The sequence below is a fragment of the Phyllostomus discolor genome, chromosome 8 (assembly GCF_004126475.2).
Source record: "Phyllostomus discolor isolate MPI-MPIP mPhyDis1 chromosome 8, mPhyDis1.pri.v3, whole genome shotgun sequence".
Taxonomy (NCBI): Eukaryota; Metazoa; Chordata; class Mammalia; order Chiroptera; family Phyllostomidae; genus Phyllostomus; species Phyllostomus discolor.
In genome coordinates, this window is record NC_040910.2 from 100,044,309 (window position 1) to 100,063,382 (window position 19,074).

Consider the following 19,074-nt stretch of genomic DNA (forward strand, 5'->3'; position numbering starts at 1 on the left):
AAGCTATTTAAGTATTAGCTATTATGATGTATCATTTCTTCTCTTGGCTGACTGTTGGCTGCTAAGAATGCCTTTACATTCAGTTCAAGGCCAAAATTGAATGTCAGCCTGTCCTGACCCCTGTGATTGATCCCACGTTTACATGCTACACTCACCTAGGTCAACATCCCTTCACCTAGCAGCCATGTGTGAATATGCTAGGGACACACAAACATGTACACAAGCTACAAAAAAACTCAGCTAAGGGCAATATTGGTGTACATCATGCAGACTCCTTCAATCTTCCAATCCTACCTTTTGACCTTGAAAATGAGAGCGGAGCGTTTGCTCCAGCAGCACACAGACTGCTTCTATCTGGTGGTGCCTACCTTTTGAAATGCACAATTGCATGACCCTGCATGTTTCAGAGGAATCCGATTTGTAGAATTGCAGAGCATTAACCTAATAATGAAAGAGCATTTGCTTACTTTCTAAACAGAATACAGTCTGGGGAAAATCGGGCCAGGATGATGAAAGCACGTATTGACTGAGTTCTCTATAACCCTTAGTGTATCTTGCCACTTTTGTGCTTGGCGATTTTTGTTCTGAAAGCCTAGGGTGCTGTGGCTGTCGGGAATGGCATCTGTCTTGGTCGGGTGATTAAAGAAGTATTTGTTTTTTAAGGGTTTTTCCTTTCTTTTCATTTCTTGGTTTTGTTGTTATATGCCTTTGTGGAACATTTATAACAGAGATAGGATGCTCTTGGTATTCCCAGAAATTTGAGAAAACATATTGTTTGGATAAAAAAAAAAGTCATTTTAAAGTACATTTGCCTTTGTTCCTTTAGAAGTTAATTTTTAAAAAGAATCTCAGAGAAAGGGGACTCCCCCATAGGTTCTCACAACAATCTGTCTTTGATTTACAAGTGAGTAAACCTTGAAAGTACATCTCAAAGGGTTCTAGAGGCAGATGATTAAAGAACAAAAGAAGTTTCCTGTAACTTGTCTCTTCGGAGCTTGTCACTGTCTTCTTCCACTTGGTTTCCCTAGGCAGTGAGAGCACACTCTGTCCCAGAACCCCCTTCTGCAGGCTAACAAGATCAGATCTCATCCTTAAAGATTTCTATGGTAGAATAGGTGCACATGTTACTAGAAAACCCAGACTTTGCTGACCACTGAATTGATAATCCCAAATAACTGAAGTTGGGTGCTTTGTTTAACTGACAACTAATCTTCCCCTTTACAACTCATTTAAAAATCCTTTTATATGTAGGTGGAAGAGCAGCAGCTTAATCCCCAGACGCCTTGAACCCCAGTATTGCCTCCCTGTTGTAACTTTTCTGAGGGCTGACACTCCTCTGGGTCTCAGTTTCTCCCTTTGATAAACGAGGGGACAGAAAACAGGATTTCACGTTTATAATTCTATGTCATATTTTCATTTTTTTGAACAGGCTAACCCACATTTAGAGGAAATGAAATATAATTAGGTAATTTGTTTATAAGACAATTATAATGTATTATATTTAATATCTTGTATCAACCCATTGTGGTAGCCATTCTCACTGTCTAGACAGGAGTAGAAGACAGCATTGGGGGCCATCTCGAATATTCACAGATGGAGAAATGTTACTCAGAGGAAGGGTGGGATCCCTCCCCCATGTAACTCAGCATTTAATATCTTCAGGACCTTTGATAAGGTTATTTTGTTGAAATTTGCCTCTTTACATCTAACATATAAATATTAAAAAGTATCTGGGTCATGGGATTGCTAGTAATTGAGACTTTTCTGTGGTCAAATGAATTGGTTTGATTGATTTGTTGGTTGTCAAACAGTGATGAGGATAGCAGGAGAAGGAGAGAGAATTTAAAGGTGGGGAGGGAGGAACTATACATCCTTGACTGAGGTTAAATAACACACATGAGGAAATGGTCATCAACACGTGGGTGATCTGACATGGATCTAAGTGCCCTCCAGGCAGATTCTTGGAGCTGTAGCTCTGTGTGGCCAAGACTGCTATGTAGAGATGACCATGTAATTTACCATTTCAACTGGGATACCTTCCAGAGCCAAAGAAGGTCTTATTTATAATTATGCTGGGACAACAGTGGTATTCTAGCAAACCCTAGGCAAATCAAAAGTCACCCTGACTGTGTATTCTTTTCTTTTTCAACTCTCACCCCAAGGATACGTCCATCGATTTTAGAGAGCGAGGGAGAAACATGGATGTGAGAGAGAAATATCAACCGGTTGCCTCCTCTAAGCACCCTAACCAAGGATCGAACCCACAACCTAGACATGTGCAATGACCAGGAATCAAACCAGCAACCTTTCAGTGCACAGAACAGTGCTCCAAACACTGAGCCGTGGAGCCAGGGCCTGGCTGTGTATTCTTCAAAATGTATTTCTTCCTTTTCTTAGCCCATCCTAGGAAAATGGGAAGCTTTAAATTTTCTTCACTATTTCTGCAGACTGTAGAAGATTCTACAAGACTTCCCTTTATTCTATCCAGTAAAACACTATTGTATAGTCCATAGCTGGGCATTTCCTTGGCCTCTGTTACATTTAGGTATATTCAGGGGAATAAGTTCTAGTTGGTAAAATGTGGGCAAATGTAATGAGTATTATTTCTAGGCTCAATGCCGTGAAAAGGAGAGTCCCCATGCTGTTTTCCATCTGGCTTGATGTACACAGCGTGGGTTTGAGGTTGTACGTTGCAGATAGCAGAGCCACAAGATGGAAGGAGCCTGGGTCCTGAACTGGAGAACTGTGCAACAATCAGGAAAACCAGTTTGAGGCTTTGCATGTGTGAGAAGTAACTTGACCTATGCCATTGAGATTTTAGAGTTGACATTTAACAGCAGATAAACTAGCATTATCATCGCTAGTATTATCTTAACTAATATTTTGTATAAGCATTAGCCTCAAATACATTAAAAATGTTTCTTTCTTTCTCATTGAACTGTGAGCCTCTCCAAAATAGAAATCTAGGGTAGGTATTCGAATGCAATGAACACATGTTAAATATCTTTTGGATTGGATTGAATTGAATCAAATTGAGTTGGATTGAAATGAAATCAAATGTACGTAAATTGGTGAGAAACCAGTCGTATGTACACACCTAGCTCCAAGGGAGGTAGAGAGATGTAGTTGTTATTCTGGGAAGCCATGGACCTTACTAAGTCCCAGGGACTTTTTGTTAAAGAAAAAGAGAAAAATTATATTGGGGGATTATTAACACTATCTTTGCCACAAGAGTGAAAGAAAATTGTGTTGCTCACCAGGCTCTAGCAAATAGTGATACCCTATTTAGTGAGCTCTGGAAAGTTTGGATGGATCTTGGAATAAAAAATCCTGATGGGAAATATAAATTTTTCAGTCATTCTCATTGACAGAGTGGCTGAGATAGGTAGAACGATCAAGTCTTTCACGTTACAACTCTCCTAATGATTCAAGTTCCAGACTTTACTTTCATCTTTGTTATTTAAATAGTGGAACTCTAGTTTGGCTTGTCTGGAGGCTCAGATACGCTCATAATTCCCTGGCTCTCCCACTTGTAAATTATGCTGCAGTACCCATCATGAAGTGCAAGATCAGCCAATACTATTGAGTCCATCAGACCGGGAGAGAAGGACAAAATGATGTTAAATTCATAGTATATGAAAAACATAAATTAATAAAACTGCACAGCCTTTGCCTAAGGTTAGCATCTGGCCCGTGGCCCACCATAGCTAATTGATTTCAGTGGGGCGTTTGGCTTGTCTTCCTGCAGCCCCAAAGCGCCTTGGCCTTTGTTTAGCCTTGGTCCTAACAAATAGCAGAGGCTCCCCACCTGAGCTGCCCAGAATCATTTGTTTTGTTGCTTCAGGTCTTCTGTTTGGTTTCCGCAGGTTCCTCGGTGACTGTACTTTGATTTACAAATGTCATGAGTGTCCTCCAGGAGGCTCCTGAACTCTCCCTCTGTCTTTCTCATTCCATGAGTTGGCTCAGAAGTTAGGGGAGGGAGTATGCAGATCCACGATGCTTTAGGCCATAATTTTTTTTTATGTCAACCAGATTCAAGAAAAATTGTGCCATGGCTTCTCGTTTCTTTTTCCGGGCAATTTTCTACTTTCTTCCTTTTGCCAGATTTCCTTTCTGCCTCTTTGTGAACCCTCCACCCTCCAATATCACCACCACTAATATCAAATAATAAAAATAATGGATGTCATTTACTGAGTGCTAAAGATTGTCTTATGTACTTTAGTGTATTTAGGCCTTGTGATGGTTCTTTAAGGTAGTTATTTGTAATTTTCAATAAGGACACCTGTGGGGGAGCTCTGCCTGCAGTGCTCCCCTGGCCACCATGGATGAGAATAATTCTACCAAGATATGATCTGCTTGGGGAGGAAGTCCAGCCAGTCTCTCAGAGGAGAAAGGTGTTTAGCCCTTCTTCTCTCAATGGAGTTTTATTGAGTTTAGTTTGCATAGGGATGCATATCAAAGAAAGGAGGTATGGTTTACAGATAACATTTCTGGGACCACAGGAGTCCTTTTGAGTCAGGGTCTGGTAGACAGGGTGATGCCAATCAGGTGTAAAACCCTGGGAAACAAACTTATTTTGTGCTCAGACCCTTAACATTAAAAATGTCCAGGGGACATTTTTTAGGAAAGCAGGTTTCACAGGACTTTATGCATTCTTTCTTAGCCCTGATTGCCCCCGACCAGGAACCAATGGTTCTTGCACAGGGCTGCACCCCCCGTCGTCATTGTTTCAAGCCAGAATCAGGTGGGGGAAGCAAGGCAGCCAAGAGATTAAGAGACTTTTTACAGATAGGATGAGGACTCAAGCTATGGTAAAGCTGAAGGGTGAGGGGTTTTTGTCCCTTCTCCACAATCCCCTAAGACCTTCCCTGATGACCCCATCTTGACCATGCCTGTCTTAGGTTGTCCCTCCCTTGAGGAATCTTACCAGTTATTGGCTAACCAGTCATCCACCCCAGGGCCAAGCAGGGTGAAGTAAAGGGGGCAGAGGCTGCACCTCTGCTAGGAGGATAAGTTTTGTCTCCTTAGTGGCTTATGGTCCCAAGGTCCCCTTCTCCTGTGGGCAGGGTTACAGCCTCTGAAACCAGGAAGGACAGTTCCCAACAGACAGAGGGTTATAGGGTTTTTGTTTTAACTGAGCATGTAGTAGATAAAATAATTTACCTAAAGTGACACAAAATTTAGTAGTACATTTGGGCAACACATATAATAGGTATAATAGGCATAATGTTTAATAAATGTTTGCCTTACAGAAACTCCAGATTGCTGTGCATTTTCCATTATTTCACACTGCTTCTCAAAATACAGCAACAATGCTCCCTGCTTTCTTTCTTTTCATTTGAATGAGCTTGCTGAATTCAAGCTTAAGAGAGATATGAGACTTCATTGTTATTCAAAGCTACTAGTTGTGACTGAAAGCTTTGTGTGAAATCAGATTAATCCCACAATTGACTAACTCATTGATTTTAGGAATTATCAATAGTTTATCAACTGTAGTTTAAAATAGATTGATTATATCAATACCCTTTTAGTATTCTGAATATAACACAAACACACATTCCCCCTATCACTATGAATTATGGGAGTCCGAGTGAACCAGGACATGGATTTGAATTTTGGGGGTCTGAAGTTTCATCCACTGTTTTAAAACATGAATAGATTCACCACCAAACTGATCTACAACATTCACAGACAATTACATCTGTTACTGATTCCAAGGTGATAGAGTAAAAAGCATGAAATACAAAATGTGTCCCGACTTTGATGAAATGTTCATCTCATGAATTTGTGACAAAAGAGGCTCATTCATTGGACAGAGTTACAAAGCTTCTTGTTTAGTTGCCTATTTCTCGGAAGTTAAAATTACTTTTAAATTTATTAGCATTATTCTGTCATTATTTATTTGTCTTGAGGTTACCCAAATAGTTTCCTTTAAACATAATCACATTGAAATATCAATGCAAACTAATCTAAATTTTTTACAGAGTAACTTAAATACATGGATGTTTTGTTCTCCCACACTGGTTTTGTCATGCTGTTCTACAAAAAGATTCTAAAAGAAAGGGAGCAGAGGAACTTCAGGGCTTGAAAATGTTCATTTCAGTCTGCAGATGACCAATAGGAAGGGAATAATTGGGAAATGGTGGCATGTTTGCTGAAAAGGCTATTATGTGCACGCTAAATTGAGAATGGAGAAAACAACTCAGGAAGTAATGTTTGATAAAAGAAACAGACAACAAAATTATAGGTATCCTCTTACAATTACATAAATGAGAGATAATCTCTTTATCCCTTTTTGTGTTCTTCTATTGTTATTATTTAAGTTACGTGGTTCTTAATATCTAAGGACTGTCACTAAACTTATTTCAGGGAAAAAGTGAAAAGGGGTCTGAAGGTGAGTATTCTTATAACTCTGGTAAATAGCATTTCTAGATGGAGCTTCTGTCTTTCTCCCCTTCCTAGATTCATTAAACAACCATGTATTAAACACAATGCCTAGTGCACCTATTATTTGTGTTGCCTTTTTGTAGCCTAAGCACCACATTTACTGGTGAGATAATTTTAATTTAGTTAGGGAGGTAGGGCTATGGGAAGACATGAATTAAAAGTATATGAAGAAATTGTGGCAGCCATGAAAAGAGTAAAAAGATATGACAACTAACAAACTATAATGTGGGATCCTGGATGAGACCTTGGAACAGAAATTAGGCTAAAAACAGGAAATCTCAGTAAAGTTAAAATTCCAGAGCTCCATTCCATGTCCCTTTGGGTATCGCTACACATTTTTATGTGATTCTTGGTAACTTCTTATAAACTCCTGGTTGTAAATATCACCCATATGCCAAAGAGTCCTAAACACGTATCTCTTCTTAACCTTTCCTCAGAACTCGTTTGATATCCACCTGCCTACTTGACATCTCTGCACAAAGCTCACGAGCCATTGCAAACAGAACTCTTGACTTCATTTACTTCACGCTCCAAAGCTACTCCTTCCCCAGTCTCCCTTGTCATCTCAATGACTGTCAACGTAGTCACTCAGGCCATACAAGGTGGGAGTTATCCTTCACCCATGGTCTTTAACTTCCCTCATCCAGCCCATAACCATGTCCTATTCACTTTTTCTATAAAAACTATAGGGTCCAGCCACTCCTATTTTCACCGACACTGTCCTAGTTGAAGCCACCACCATCTTCTGGACTGTAACCCACATCATCAAGCCTCATCGCTGCCCTCCCTTCCCGTGCCTCTCCTGTGACCACATATTTTTCTTGAAAAACCCAAGCTCTTTCCTGCCTTCTTATAATCCGTCTGAAATACTATCACTGTTGACCTTTATGAGGCTGGATCTTTTTTGTCATTTAAATCTCAGATCGAGTGTCATAATCTCAAAGGTCATCACTGTCACATGATCTAATGTGTCCTTCCAGTTACTCTATTACTTCATCTCTTAAATTATGCTGCGCAGTACTTTGTCTAGTGTTCTCCTTATAGTTTAATTCCGTTGTTTGCTTTTTCCCTGTACTCATTGGAATGCAAGTTCTTGAAAAATGCAACTTTGCATCCTCGATGCATAGAATGCTGCCTTACAGTCATAGGTGCTCAAATGTTTGCTGAATTAATGAAAGTGATAAATAGGAATAGACACTAAAGTTCTAAAATTCATAGAGGTGAGAGATTACAGTGGAGCTGGAATGATCAGAAGTTTCTTGAAAAGAGTGGGAATTGGTAAGCCTTTGAGAATGAGGAAGACTAGTCATGAAAAAAGTAGATAAAGAGGGAATTCCAGGGGACAAAAGCTGAGTGAAAGTGTGGAGAGAATCATAAACACGGTAGACTCAGGAACAGCAGGGAGAACAGAAATGTTGTAAAGATCATGGGAAATGAGATCAGAGGAGTGGTAAATCCACTCAATTTCAGAGACTCTAGAATACCAAGCTAAACACGAGCCGTGTTAGGGACTTTTCTTCTGTTGATGTTCAACTCCAACTTTACCTTGAGCCTCTGAACCATGATCGCATTCTCAGCCTTTCAGGTGAGAGTAATAAGGCTGATCTACCACCACTGGTTTTTCTTTCTTTAGCTCCCAACACAAATATTGTATGATTTCAAGGTCAGCTTGCTTGGGTCTGGCCCAAGGGGTAAGGGGATTCCAGCTTATACCCATCTTCAGTGCTTGGTACTGTCACTTTGTCACCCAGTTAGCCAGTGCAATTCTTGGGGGTCCATGTGTTCCCTCTAGAGTTTATGGTAAGATGGGGTCATAAAGGGAGGAGGGGTAGAAAGGAGTCTCATCCTTGTCTCACAACTTCAGAAAAAGTAAAGGACGGCAGAGATGTAAACACTCTCAAGTATGGCATTTCTTCCCCCTAACACTTACCCCCTTGCTTTTAAATGAAATGCATTAAACTAAATAATGGAGTTTTCTATGGCTTTCATGTCCCCAGGCAGGGAGCCAGCTCCTGGTGCTCACCCATCTGTCAAGCGAGTGTGGGCCTGTCACCCAACTTAACACTTTTGTCCACATCCCCACTTGACTACAAATATAGGCATCACCACAACGTCTTTGGATATAGACTAAAATGTCCCCAGGGCTGCTTAAGCTGGATTTCAATTTTTCATGCATTTACCCAACTTTTATTGGGCACCTCTTATGTACCAAGCTTTGCACAAATAATGGAATTTCGAAAGAAGACACAGCCCCTGACCTCAAGAAAGTTGTAGGCTAGTGTGAAAGAATGACATGGAAACACATAAGGGTGGGGCACTATCTAAATGCTAACGTGAGGGATAACATAATACCAGGGGTTCACGGAAGAGGGAGAGACCTAGCTGGTGGTGTAAAAGTCAAGCACTTGGAGAAGAGCATTATGCTCAGCAGGTCCAGAGGGCACCGTGCAGTGCACTCGGGATGTCATCACGCTCCCCCTGGGAGCCATGCTCTTCTCAGTGCTCCTGCTTCCCACGGAGGCGGCAGAACTGGCCACAAAAGCAAAACAGGAAGTCCTTAGGGTAGGGGCTGTGATACCTTTGCATCCTGCCTCCCACGTAAGCAGGACTTTTTCACCTTGCAACATCTGGTGTTCTTCTGATCCAATGGACTCAGTGCCTCCTTCACTGAGTTAGCTCCTCAGGTGAGAAAAGCAGTTTCACGGGCAAACAACTGTGCAGAGCTCCTGCTATCACGTGGAAACCAAGTAACCATAGCAGCTCATGTGCTCTGACTGCCTTCTATGTATTTGACACCGTCTTTTCTTTTTGTAAACCATGTGGCACAAGTTATCATTGTACTGACCCAGGGCTTGGAAGCTCATTTTGCAATGTGCCTGCTTACAATGGGGTGCGTTCTGACTGATGGTGGAGTTTTATTAAGCAACCACCCTTTCCCTACTGGGTCCCCGTGTGAGGGCTCCCCTGTTCCCTCCTGCACCATTGCCTTCCCTACCACACCAGGGCACGCTCAGCCATTGCTCTGGAGTGTTTTCTCCCAGGTCGGGAGACCTCTGCAGGTTCCATTTGCAGATGTCTCACAGGTGTGTTTTCTCTGTACCTGGGTTAGTTAAGTTCCTTACCTCTGCCTCGCAGCTTGTGATAAGAAGATATATATTATAAGTATAATACGTATATATGTACACATATACTATATATATTATTTATATAGAGGAGAGTTGTAAAAGTTTATTTCAAAGTGATGGGAAAGAATTAGCAGGTGAAAATATACTTACTTTATCCATGGAAACAGGTGAGATTCCCAGGAGTCGTCCAGAAACGTGCTTTATGGACTTGTGGGAGAAATCAAAGGGCTTCCCACAATGGGGCAGGTCCTCAGTGACTGGTGTGAACAACCCAGGGTGGGGCCGTGGGCTGTGTTTACATGGGGCCCCTCCAACTTTGGTGGCTTAGCCCCAGTGGAACAAGAGGAGGACACTGGGAGGGGCCCTATTGAGTTTAATGTAGATTCTAGTGATTAATTTCAGGAAGTCTCAAAAAGACTTTATATTACACATACTTTATACAATGCTTATTAATCAGATATTTGCATGTCATTGGAAAACTCATGTATTTTCCAATTCTTTAGTTTTCTCTGTAACGTAGGTTGCTTCTGAAAATTTGAGTAAGAAACGGAATTAGATGACAAAATCCTTTTTTTCTTTTGTTCAAAGACAGGAAGCAGCAAATTGTGGCCCACAGGCCAAATCTAGTGATCTCCCTATATTTGTAAATAAAGTTTTATTGGCACCCAGCCACACCCATCCAGTTGTATATGTAAGGATTGCATATGCCGCTATTGTGCTGTAGTGGCGGAGCTTAGTGGTTGGGACAGGGACAGTATAGTCTTTAGAGCTACAGGATTAACTATCTGGCCATTTACAGTAAAAGTTTGCTGACCCCTGTCCTAAGACCCCATCCCTTCTCTGTGCCTCAGTTTCCTCATCTGTACAGGAAGAAATCAGAACCATGAACTCTGTGTTTCTTTCAGAATCCTGGGATTCTGAGTTTCCCTTTGAAGCTCACAAGTTCTCAAACTGCCACCGTGAGAAAAAGGAGAATAAAATGGAAATAAGTTTTGTTTACTATCTCAGGAGGGGCCCTTGCTATGTATATCTCCTCATGTAGCAGTGGCAACATAATTTTTTTGATTAGACACCTGGATTCTCTCCAGGGGCTGGTCGCATGTTAAGTAAAGAAACCCCAACCCATCCGCAAAGAGAAGCAGCGAGCGCAGCAGAACTAAGGCTGCTCTTGTTTCCCTGTTTGCTCTGAGGACGTCTCAGTTAGCTCCCCACTCACCGGAAATCAGATGCAAACAACGAGGTGACTATTGAGAATCTGGCCAGGGGTTAAAACGGAAATCCAGTACTTCTTTTGGTGCTCTGTCTCAGGCTGCTCCGAGGACCGCAGAACTTGAAATGAGGTACCTTTTCTTTCTTTCTTTTTTTAATCCTCACTGGAGGACTTTTAGAAATTGGTTTGAGAATGAGAGGAAGGGAATGAGAAAGAGAAACACCCATGTGAAAGAGAAACATTGATCAGTTGCCTCCCATACAAGCTCAGACGGGGGGGATCAAACCTGCAGCCTAGTTATGTGCCCTGACTGGAAATTGAACCCACAGCCATTTGGTGTATGGGGACGATGTTCTAACCAACTGAGCCACCCGCCCAGGACCAGGTACCTTTTCAGTATGCTCTTCTGTCTTTCAATTTGCTCAACAGTATAAATCCAAAGTGGACATACAAGCGCATTTGAAGACATGTTACATAAAACGCCTTTGTGTTCTTTAACACCAGCCTGCAGTGAGTGTATTTTGTAACTGATGGGAATCCATGGGCCCCACTCAGGCTGACTGATTCGGGCAGGTAAATTTGGGTCCTTCCCAATGCACGTCAACGGAAGCTAAGGAGAACTCTGCATCTGTCATTCAGCCACACTTGATTCAGACAGTCTGACCTTTTGCCACCTACTAAAATCTTAACATAAGCCCACTTCTGAATGGCAGCTGAAGAAGCAATGCCTGCAGATGAGGAGAGCAAAGTGATTTGCAACCTCTTGGATGGAACAGTGGTTTTCAGTGATAGTTTTGTCACTTGGAATCCTCTCAGTTATCCAGGGGCTTCGTTTTCTTCCTCTGAAATGAGGTTTCTTAAACGGATGGTTCAGCAGACCACTAGGTCTTCCTTATAGGAGTGTGTGTGTGTGTGTGTGTGTGTGTGTAAGCACACACACATCGAGAGACAGAGAGAATATGAATGTATCTTAAAATCTGAAAATTCAGTCATCTTCCTCAGTTGCATTAGAATTAGCATTCCCTTTTACATCATCTGAAGAGCAAGCATCTTTGCTTTTTCTTTTTTCCTCACTCCTTTATCCTTTGGTGGAAACAACAGTTTCTTAAGAAGATGGACAAGTGGCAAAAAAAAAAAGGTAGAAAAAAATACTTGAATATGTAATGGGGTGGTGCACAGCCCTACAATTCACACAGAGTGTATCTTTTAGCTATTTCCTTAAAACATTGTTCTCTGGTTAGTGTTTAGCGTACATTTCACTCTGTCTCATTTAGCAAGTACAAAGGGTGCTAAAAATAGTCCCTTTAGGTCAGCGATGGTCAAAAGGGGTGCCACGGTTCCTGGAGGAGTATTTGGAAATGGGTGAGGCAATTGGAGGTTGTTGCAATGAAAGAGAGTCCAAGTAGCACCAACCCAGGGAGCACAGGGACACACTCTGCAAAGCATGAGACAGTCCCAAACAATGATAAATTGTCCCATGTCTCAGCAGACATTCAAGGGAGCGAAAACTGTTATCTTTATCTGAGTCTGCAATCAGACTTCGTGTTGCATATGAATACAAAACATCTCTTACATAGTTTTGTTATACCCCATCCCCCAGCAGTACAAATATTGTATCAGTCAAGGGAAGTCGGTACTTCATTTTGCTCCAAACTCTGCCAAGAGTTGTTCACTATTTTGGAAAACCACGCCACTGAGAGCAATGCTACTCGTGGATTCTGGCATCTTCAGTACAACACAACCGTATAATTTGTACCTGTCTCAATAAAAATTCCCAGTACTTCCTTTTATCTTCTAGCGCATCACACCCACGTATTTACAAATTGAAATACATAGTATTTTATTATAAATTGTGTTCTTTGCATTTCTCTTTTATGTTACAGTTAAAACATGACGTTGATTTTTTTTTGAAATTATGTGTGTAAGTTAGCAGTCAGCAAACTTTAGTCTTCACCTGGAGACTCTGATGACTCTTCCACTTGGCTCCCTGGCTGGACAGAACCTGTCCAGCCTCTGCTTTGAGGTCACTTCTCCCTTTGTCTGCCGCCCCAGAACAGAGGAGCTGGCTTTCAACTCAACTGCGTCTGGATCTTCTCAAGGGCTGGGGGGCCTCTGGGCTCTCTCTGGGCCACGTGGGACGTCCAACTCCTGGGAAATTCACTCTACCTTGATGCACCTGGAATGTGGTGTCTTTTCAGAGCCTCAAATAGGTTTTTCGTCCCTCTTCTATCCATGTCTAAAGTCCCCTCGCCCCACTGTCAGCTCTAGGAGAAGTTAACTTCTCTTTTACTAGTCCTATATCATAAATCCTCTTTCGTCCCAGAGCTGCAAGCCTCAGGGGTCTTACTGCCACAGGCAGAAAACACCTCTTCTCTCTGCCATGGGAAGGCACCTGGAGCTAAGCAGTCACAGCTTATATGGAAACTGAAGGAATTCAGCAAATCCTCTCTCTACGCAAAGCATTGCTTTCCAACCCATTATCGGTGCCATTCTCTCTATCCCAGAATAATGAGTCTGAAAAGGGAGACTGAAAAAAAAAACAAGATTTAAAGAAAGGAAATTTGAATAAAGTTTTAATGTTTACCTTACACTGGCCCAATGACAAGTATGGTTGAAATTGCATTCTTTTCCTCCACTATGACAGAGAGCTGGAAAATGAATGCAGTTTAATTAATACAGGGATGGACACAAATGTATGTATCACCTATACTGGGCAGTGTATACCCACATGGGAAGGAATTGTCCCAGTTCACCCATCAGCTGTCACACATGCCGAAGACTACTCTGAGACCACGTCAGCATGAGCTCACAGATCCTCATGATATGTTGCAATGTCTCGGGATTTCAGCCCCTTCTCCCTATGATGTCAAAGCCCTCACTATGATTATTTATATTTTTATTTTCATTTCACGGGGCCCGAGAAAAGCTGGCTGATTGTACCCCTCCCACCTCCAGTGTAGCCCTTTCAGCAAACTCCCTACCTCTCCAGTCCTAAGAGCTCTGTGTACACGTGGGATTTTTGCCTGGCTTGTAGATGAGGTCGGCCTCTTCTCAGTTCCAGCAGAGGGTGTGTGTGTGTGTCTGTGTGTGTGTGTGTGTGTGTGTGTGTGTGTGTGTGTAGGGAGCTGGTGAGAAGAAGAGGTGAGTCAGAGGTAGAGACAAAGGAAGGGAATTCAAATAGACTTAAATACATAATTATAGTCTCTTTCTCTTAAACGGAAATATCCTGAGTGCTTTTAATAGCACTCTGTGATAGTATATCAACAGGTTAATGATCTAACTGAACAAAAGGAGTGAGAGGGTTGCTGTTGAATTTTTTTAGTAGGACTTTTGGGTAGAAAAGGATTACTGTGTGTATATTCACCGAGCTTGCTTAGACATTCAGGACACAGCAGTTGACTGCTCTTATCTCAGTCTCTCTCCCTTGTTTTTCTTTAGCTCAACAGAATTCACCAAAAATCCATGAAGGCTGGTGGGCGTACAAGGAGGTGGTCCAGGGAAGCTTTGTTCCAGGTAAAGCACATTTCTTCTTCTTTTTTAAGAAAAGAATTTGAATGAAATGTGGTATTAGTACATGTCATGGGATGCATTGCAAAAGACAGCACAGTCCGACTTAAGTGTTGTGTGAATACTCCATCCAGAGAACGTTTATGGAGTGAATGGCAATTTAACCATGGCCGCGTTTTTCCGTCTGAGTCCATATCCTGAGGGCCTTCCACCTACAGAGGACGCTGTCAGGGAGGGAGCGATGGAGGATCAAGGGTCGCAGCTCTGTCTGCTGGAATTTGGTTAAGTGAGAAAGGGCCTTTTCTTCACATTAATGAAACAGGAAGCCTGGAAAGGCTGACCATGGCAAAGAGGCCTGCTGGGATGCATGCTGTCCCTGATGTCACTTCAGGAGCATCCGCGGTCAGGACTCAGCAGATTGGACCAAGCACCAGCTAAAAATAAAAGGCAAAGAAGATGCCGTCAGCATGGGGGAGGTGAGAGGAGAACTGGAGACAGTGTGAAGCCAGAAACAAACTTTAGTTTAGGAGCAAGAGGGAGGGCCCTTGCCTTTTCCTCCTGCTCTTATCCTGACTGTGGTCCTCACCCCCTGGCTGTGGTGATTAAGACTTTAGTGGGGAAAGAAGCAAGGGAAAGAGCAAGAATCTTAAAGAGAAAGACAGAAGGGAAGGCAGGTGAGATATTTCAAAATATTTTAACTGCTTACGTATGAGAAGGTAAAAAAGAAAGCTCTCCAGGGGAGCCAAGGTGGGGTCCCTGCTCATGCCCTGGGAACAGAGGACCCCAGGTGTCAACTGAGGTTTGTATAGTCGGTGGCACATGGAAAGAGCCGTGCTCCATGTTGCCTGGTGCATTCTTGGCAGTGATGTCTTCTTTTCCTGACCTTACGTAGAATGTATTACATTAGCTGCGCCGAGCTAAGCAGGTTACCAGACTCCTCTGAGCATCACTTTTCTCACCTGTCTGTGTGACAGTAGAACACACTCTTGGAGCTTTTCAATAGGAGGAGAGCAGGCATGGGGAGGGAGAGTGAGTGACCCAGGAAAAAGCCCACTGGTTGCCAAATAGTCTCATAAACTGCATTACTAACGTCATAAATGCACTATGGTACATTTATTCCTTGGCTCAGTGGGATAGAGGCTGGACTTGATTAATTCTCCCAGAAATTATCAGGTTTCTAATGCTCTTGTAATGACTTAACTGTTACAAGCGATGTTCATATGGCACCTATAGATACATGATATTTTATAATTACACCTGGGAATGGGCCTTTCCAATGCATAGAATGCTTGTATGGTTTTTTCCTGAGGAACATGCTTCTTATAGTCAAGATGTCCTGGAAATCACATTCATAATTATAGTCTCCTGCTTTTGGATTATGGAATTAGAGCAACAAAGGGCATTTCTCCAGGTTATAGTAAGTCTTGTGAATCTAAAGTAGGCTGATTCTAATATCCTCTGTAGTGACTCAAATGCTCATGGATGATACTGGATAGGCTGTAGAATGTTTCTTTTCTGCGCCACTTTTTTTTTTTTGATATCCTCTCTGTTGATACATTCGTTACGTGTGTTCAAGGCCGTGTTTTGAGTTTGTTGTTGCTTCTAAAATAATCACAGGAAAGAAATTTTACCTTTCCTTTATGCGTTAATTTAAGAGTTGAAGTTGCCCTCGTTTCCAGTTGCAAATGGGGTAATACGTATGAAACCCACTACATGGGGTGAAGAAGGTGTGGAGTTCTAGGCATGGGCTCCAGAGCCACACCTGGGCTTGAGTCCGGGTTCCAGGGCTTCCTGCTCGTGTAATTGTCAGCACATTACCTACCCACTCTCAGGCCCTGAGTTGTCATCTGTTGGAGTGGAGATAAGGACCAAATCAGCTTCCTGAGGTTTGTGACAATGAAATTATATAATGCAGATAAAGTGCTAATGGTGAAGTCTGGTGCATGGTGTGAGTCAGTGCCTGTCAGTCTCCTTGGTGTGACTACCATCCTTTTATCAGCAACACCATAACTGGATATTTGCTCCTTCTCTGCTTGAGCAAAGGCAGAGAGCTAAGCTTTGGAAAATATAAGGTTACAAATGAGGGTCTCTCCTGATGCCTAAAATACAGAAGAAGGTGCTTAGGAAGTGTTCCTTGAATTCCCCCACACAGTGGCCAGCTGGGAAATGACTTTATCATCCTCTGTGTTTAACACTCCTGATGACCTTCGGCTTCCTGGTCAAGAAGACTGGTATCTGATCATTTCACTTCCTAAACTTTGGGACCTTCAACTCTGCTAAAAGAAAATAGGAGTCATAAGAATTTTGAATTACATAAGTGGACCTGAGGTTCTCACATCTGACGGACTCTGGATGACCTGCATTATCTAAGCAGTGCTTTAGGGCAGACAGTGGACACTTTACCTCTTATTAAGGATGAGAGGGTTCTTTAGTTTGCCACTGGGATTTTTTTTTCAGGTTACAGATGTGTTAAAGAAGAGAGAATTTTGTATGACTAGACTACCTGGAGAAGAATTATTGTCCCATAGGTTCTTTATAAGAATGTCTAGAAGTAACTGTCAGTGGGAATAACGGTTGTGAATCTATGACTTCAACAAAGCAAGTACTGGATAGAAGTGTGTGATTTCTGTAGTATTAACAAGAACAAGGTTGCCCAAGCATAGCTGTCTTTGATCAGTTCAGTTGCATGTTTGGAGCAGTCACCTGTTGTTGAGCACCATGCAATGGGCTGTTGATAAAGAGGTATCAATACATGGTGTTTATTTAAGGGTTAATCCACAGTCTAAGGAGGATGATAAGCCATAAACCCATGACTTGGTATAATAAGGGCTCCGGTAGAATTGATAGAACATGTAAAGAAGGCCATAAAGATACCTGTGGGGAGGCTCAGTTGGTTGGACATCATCCCACCCACCGAAAGTTGAGGGTTTGATCCCCAGTGAGAGCGCATACAGGGGGCAACTGATGTTTCTCTCTCACATTGATGTTTCTCTCCCTCTCTCTCTCTCTCTCTCTCTCTCTCACTTTCTCTCTTTCTCTCTCCCTGTGTTATAATCAATAAACATATCATGTGGGAATTTTTTTAAAGGCCAGAAATATTGAGATTCTGCCTGCCTAATGTTTAACAGACTTTGCCGTTCACCCACTTAAATCCATACTTCCATCCAACCCCACCTGTGGTCACAGTCTGCCTAGTAGGCAGAGCCCCAGTTTTGTTCAAATGTTCACCACGTGAGCACACGCAGCCATGTGGTCAGGGAAGGAGCACCTCCCCAGCCCCAAAAGGTTACTCTTGGCTGCTAGCTACAACAGTCATGATGATTCCAGCCCCTTTCTTGACAATAATTGATTTAGATATCATAGTGGCCAATATAATGTGTCAACTTGGCTAGTCTACATTACCCAGATATTTGCTCAACTATTATTCTAGATGCTTCTGCAAAGATAGTTTTTAGATGAAATGAACATTTACGTAGGTAGACTTTGAATAAAACAGATCATCCTCTGTGAAGTTGGTGGGCCTCACCCAATCAATTGAAGGCCTTAAGAGAACAAGGCTGAGATCTCTGTAGAAAGAGGGAATTGTGCTCCCAGAAGCCTTTGGTTCTCGTGCTGCAACACCCATACTCCCCTGGGTCTCCAGCCTGCCCACCTGCTCTGCAAATCCCAGATCTGTCAGTTTCTACAATCACACGAGTCAATTCCTTAAAATAAAACTCTCCCTCCACACACCCCCACATACCCACACACATTCTATCAGTTTTGTTGCTCAGGAAAATCCTGATTAATATATTCACACAGACATGAACCTATGACAAACAGTTCTACCCATGGTTTTCGAGGGAAAGCCTGCTGAACAAACTTGGAAACAACAGCCACACTGAAGATGGCAGAACAGAAAGTTGGAAGGAAGCCACATCTTTTATGGCCCATTGAGCATTGAATTAAGTATGGAATCACCTCTGCATTGATTTTCTTAAGCAAGAAAACAAGCCTCTTATTGTTGGAGCCACTTCGAATCAGGCTTTCTGTCACTTGCAGCCCAAGGCATTCTTCCAGGTTCAGGTTTCTCAGTGCAAGGCACGGAAGGAAGAAAGTGGGAACTGGGTCCTGACAGTGTTTAGGGTTACTTCAAGTGGAGGAGCAGGAGAGGGTGGGGAATATCAGAGTAAATTCCAGCGCTGGCGAAGAAGGCTGTAAATGCACTGTGGGCTCAGGGGCTGAGGATACTTCCGAGTGTCTGAAGGGCAGGGAACACAGCACAGCCCGATGAGGGAGAAGGCCAGCAAGTTCCTTAGGGGCCAGGCTGTGAAACTCTTAGAGTTCTCATTTCAAGAGCTTAGACACAATCCCTTTAAAATTAGGAAAACTGGAAGACATTTCTAAGCTCTAGAGATTCACAATCAAATGTGTACTTTAACGGAGGTATACTCTATTTCAGTATCATAGGCAGAAGAATCCAGGAGGTGTTTTTTTCTCCTTTTTTTTATCATCCGGGTAACAGATGGTAAGCACCTATACTAAGACTGTGAAAGTGGGAAAAATGGGTTAATTGTGGGGTTTGTTTAGTAGCATTTAAAGTATATATCTCTCTCACACATGTACATAACACATTTATAATTTAGCATAAATATATACACACATTTCACACATTTCAGAAAAATTTGTGCCAAATACTGTCTATCTACATTTCATCCATCCAAAACAGTAGGGAAATTGGGCATTCTCCTCACAGGAGGCACTATTTTAGGAGCTGGGATTTTGAAAACACATGACCTTGAACTT

General features: G+C 42.3%; 1 protein-coding gene across 2 annotated transcripts in view; it reads left to right on the top strand.

Annotated features, from left to right (window-relative positions):
* The window catches only part of CA10 (carbonic anhydrase 10), a 451,674-nt gene that overhangs the window by 53,805 nt on the left and 378,795 nt on the right, over positions 1–19,074 (top strand). For both annotated transcript variants that reach the window (XM_028521194.2, XM_028521193.2), the window contains one exon: positions 14,221–14,295. In XM_028521194.2, coding sequence (XP_028376995.1) covers positions 14,221–14,295 — 75 coding nt within the window. The remainder of the gene's footprint in view (positions 1–14,220; positions 14,296–19,074) is intronic.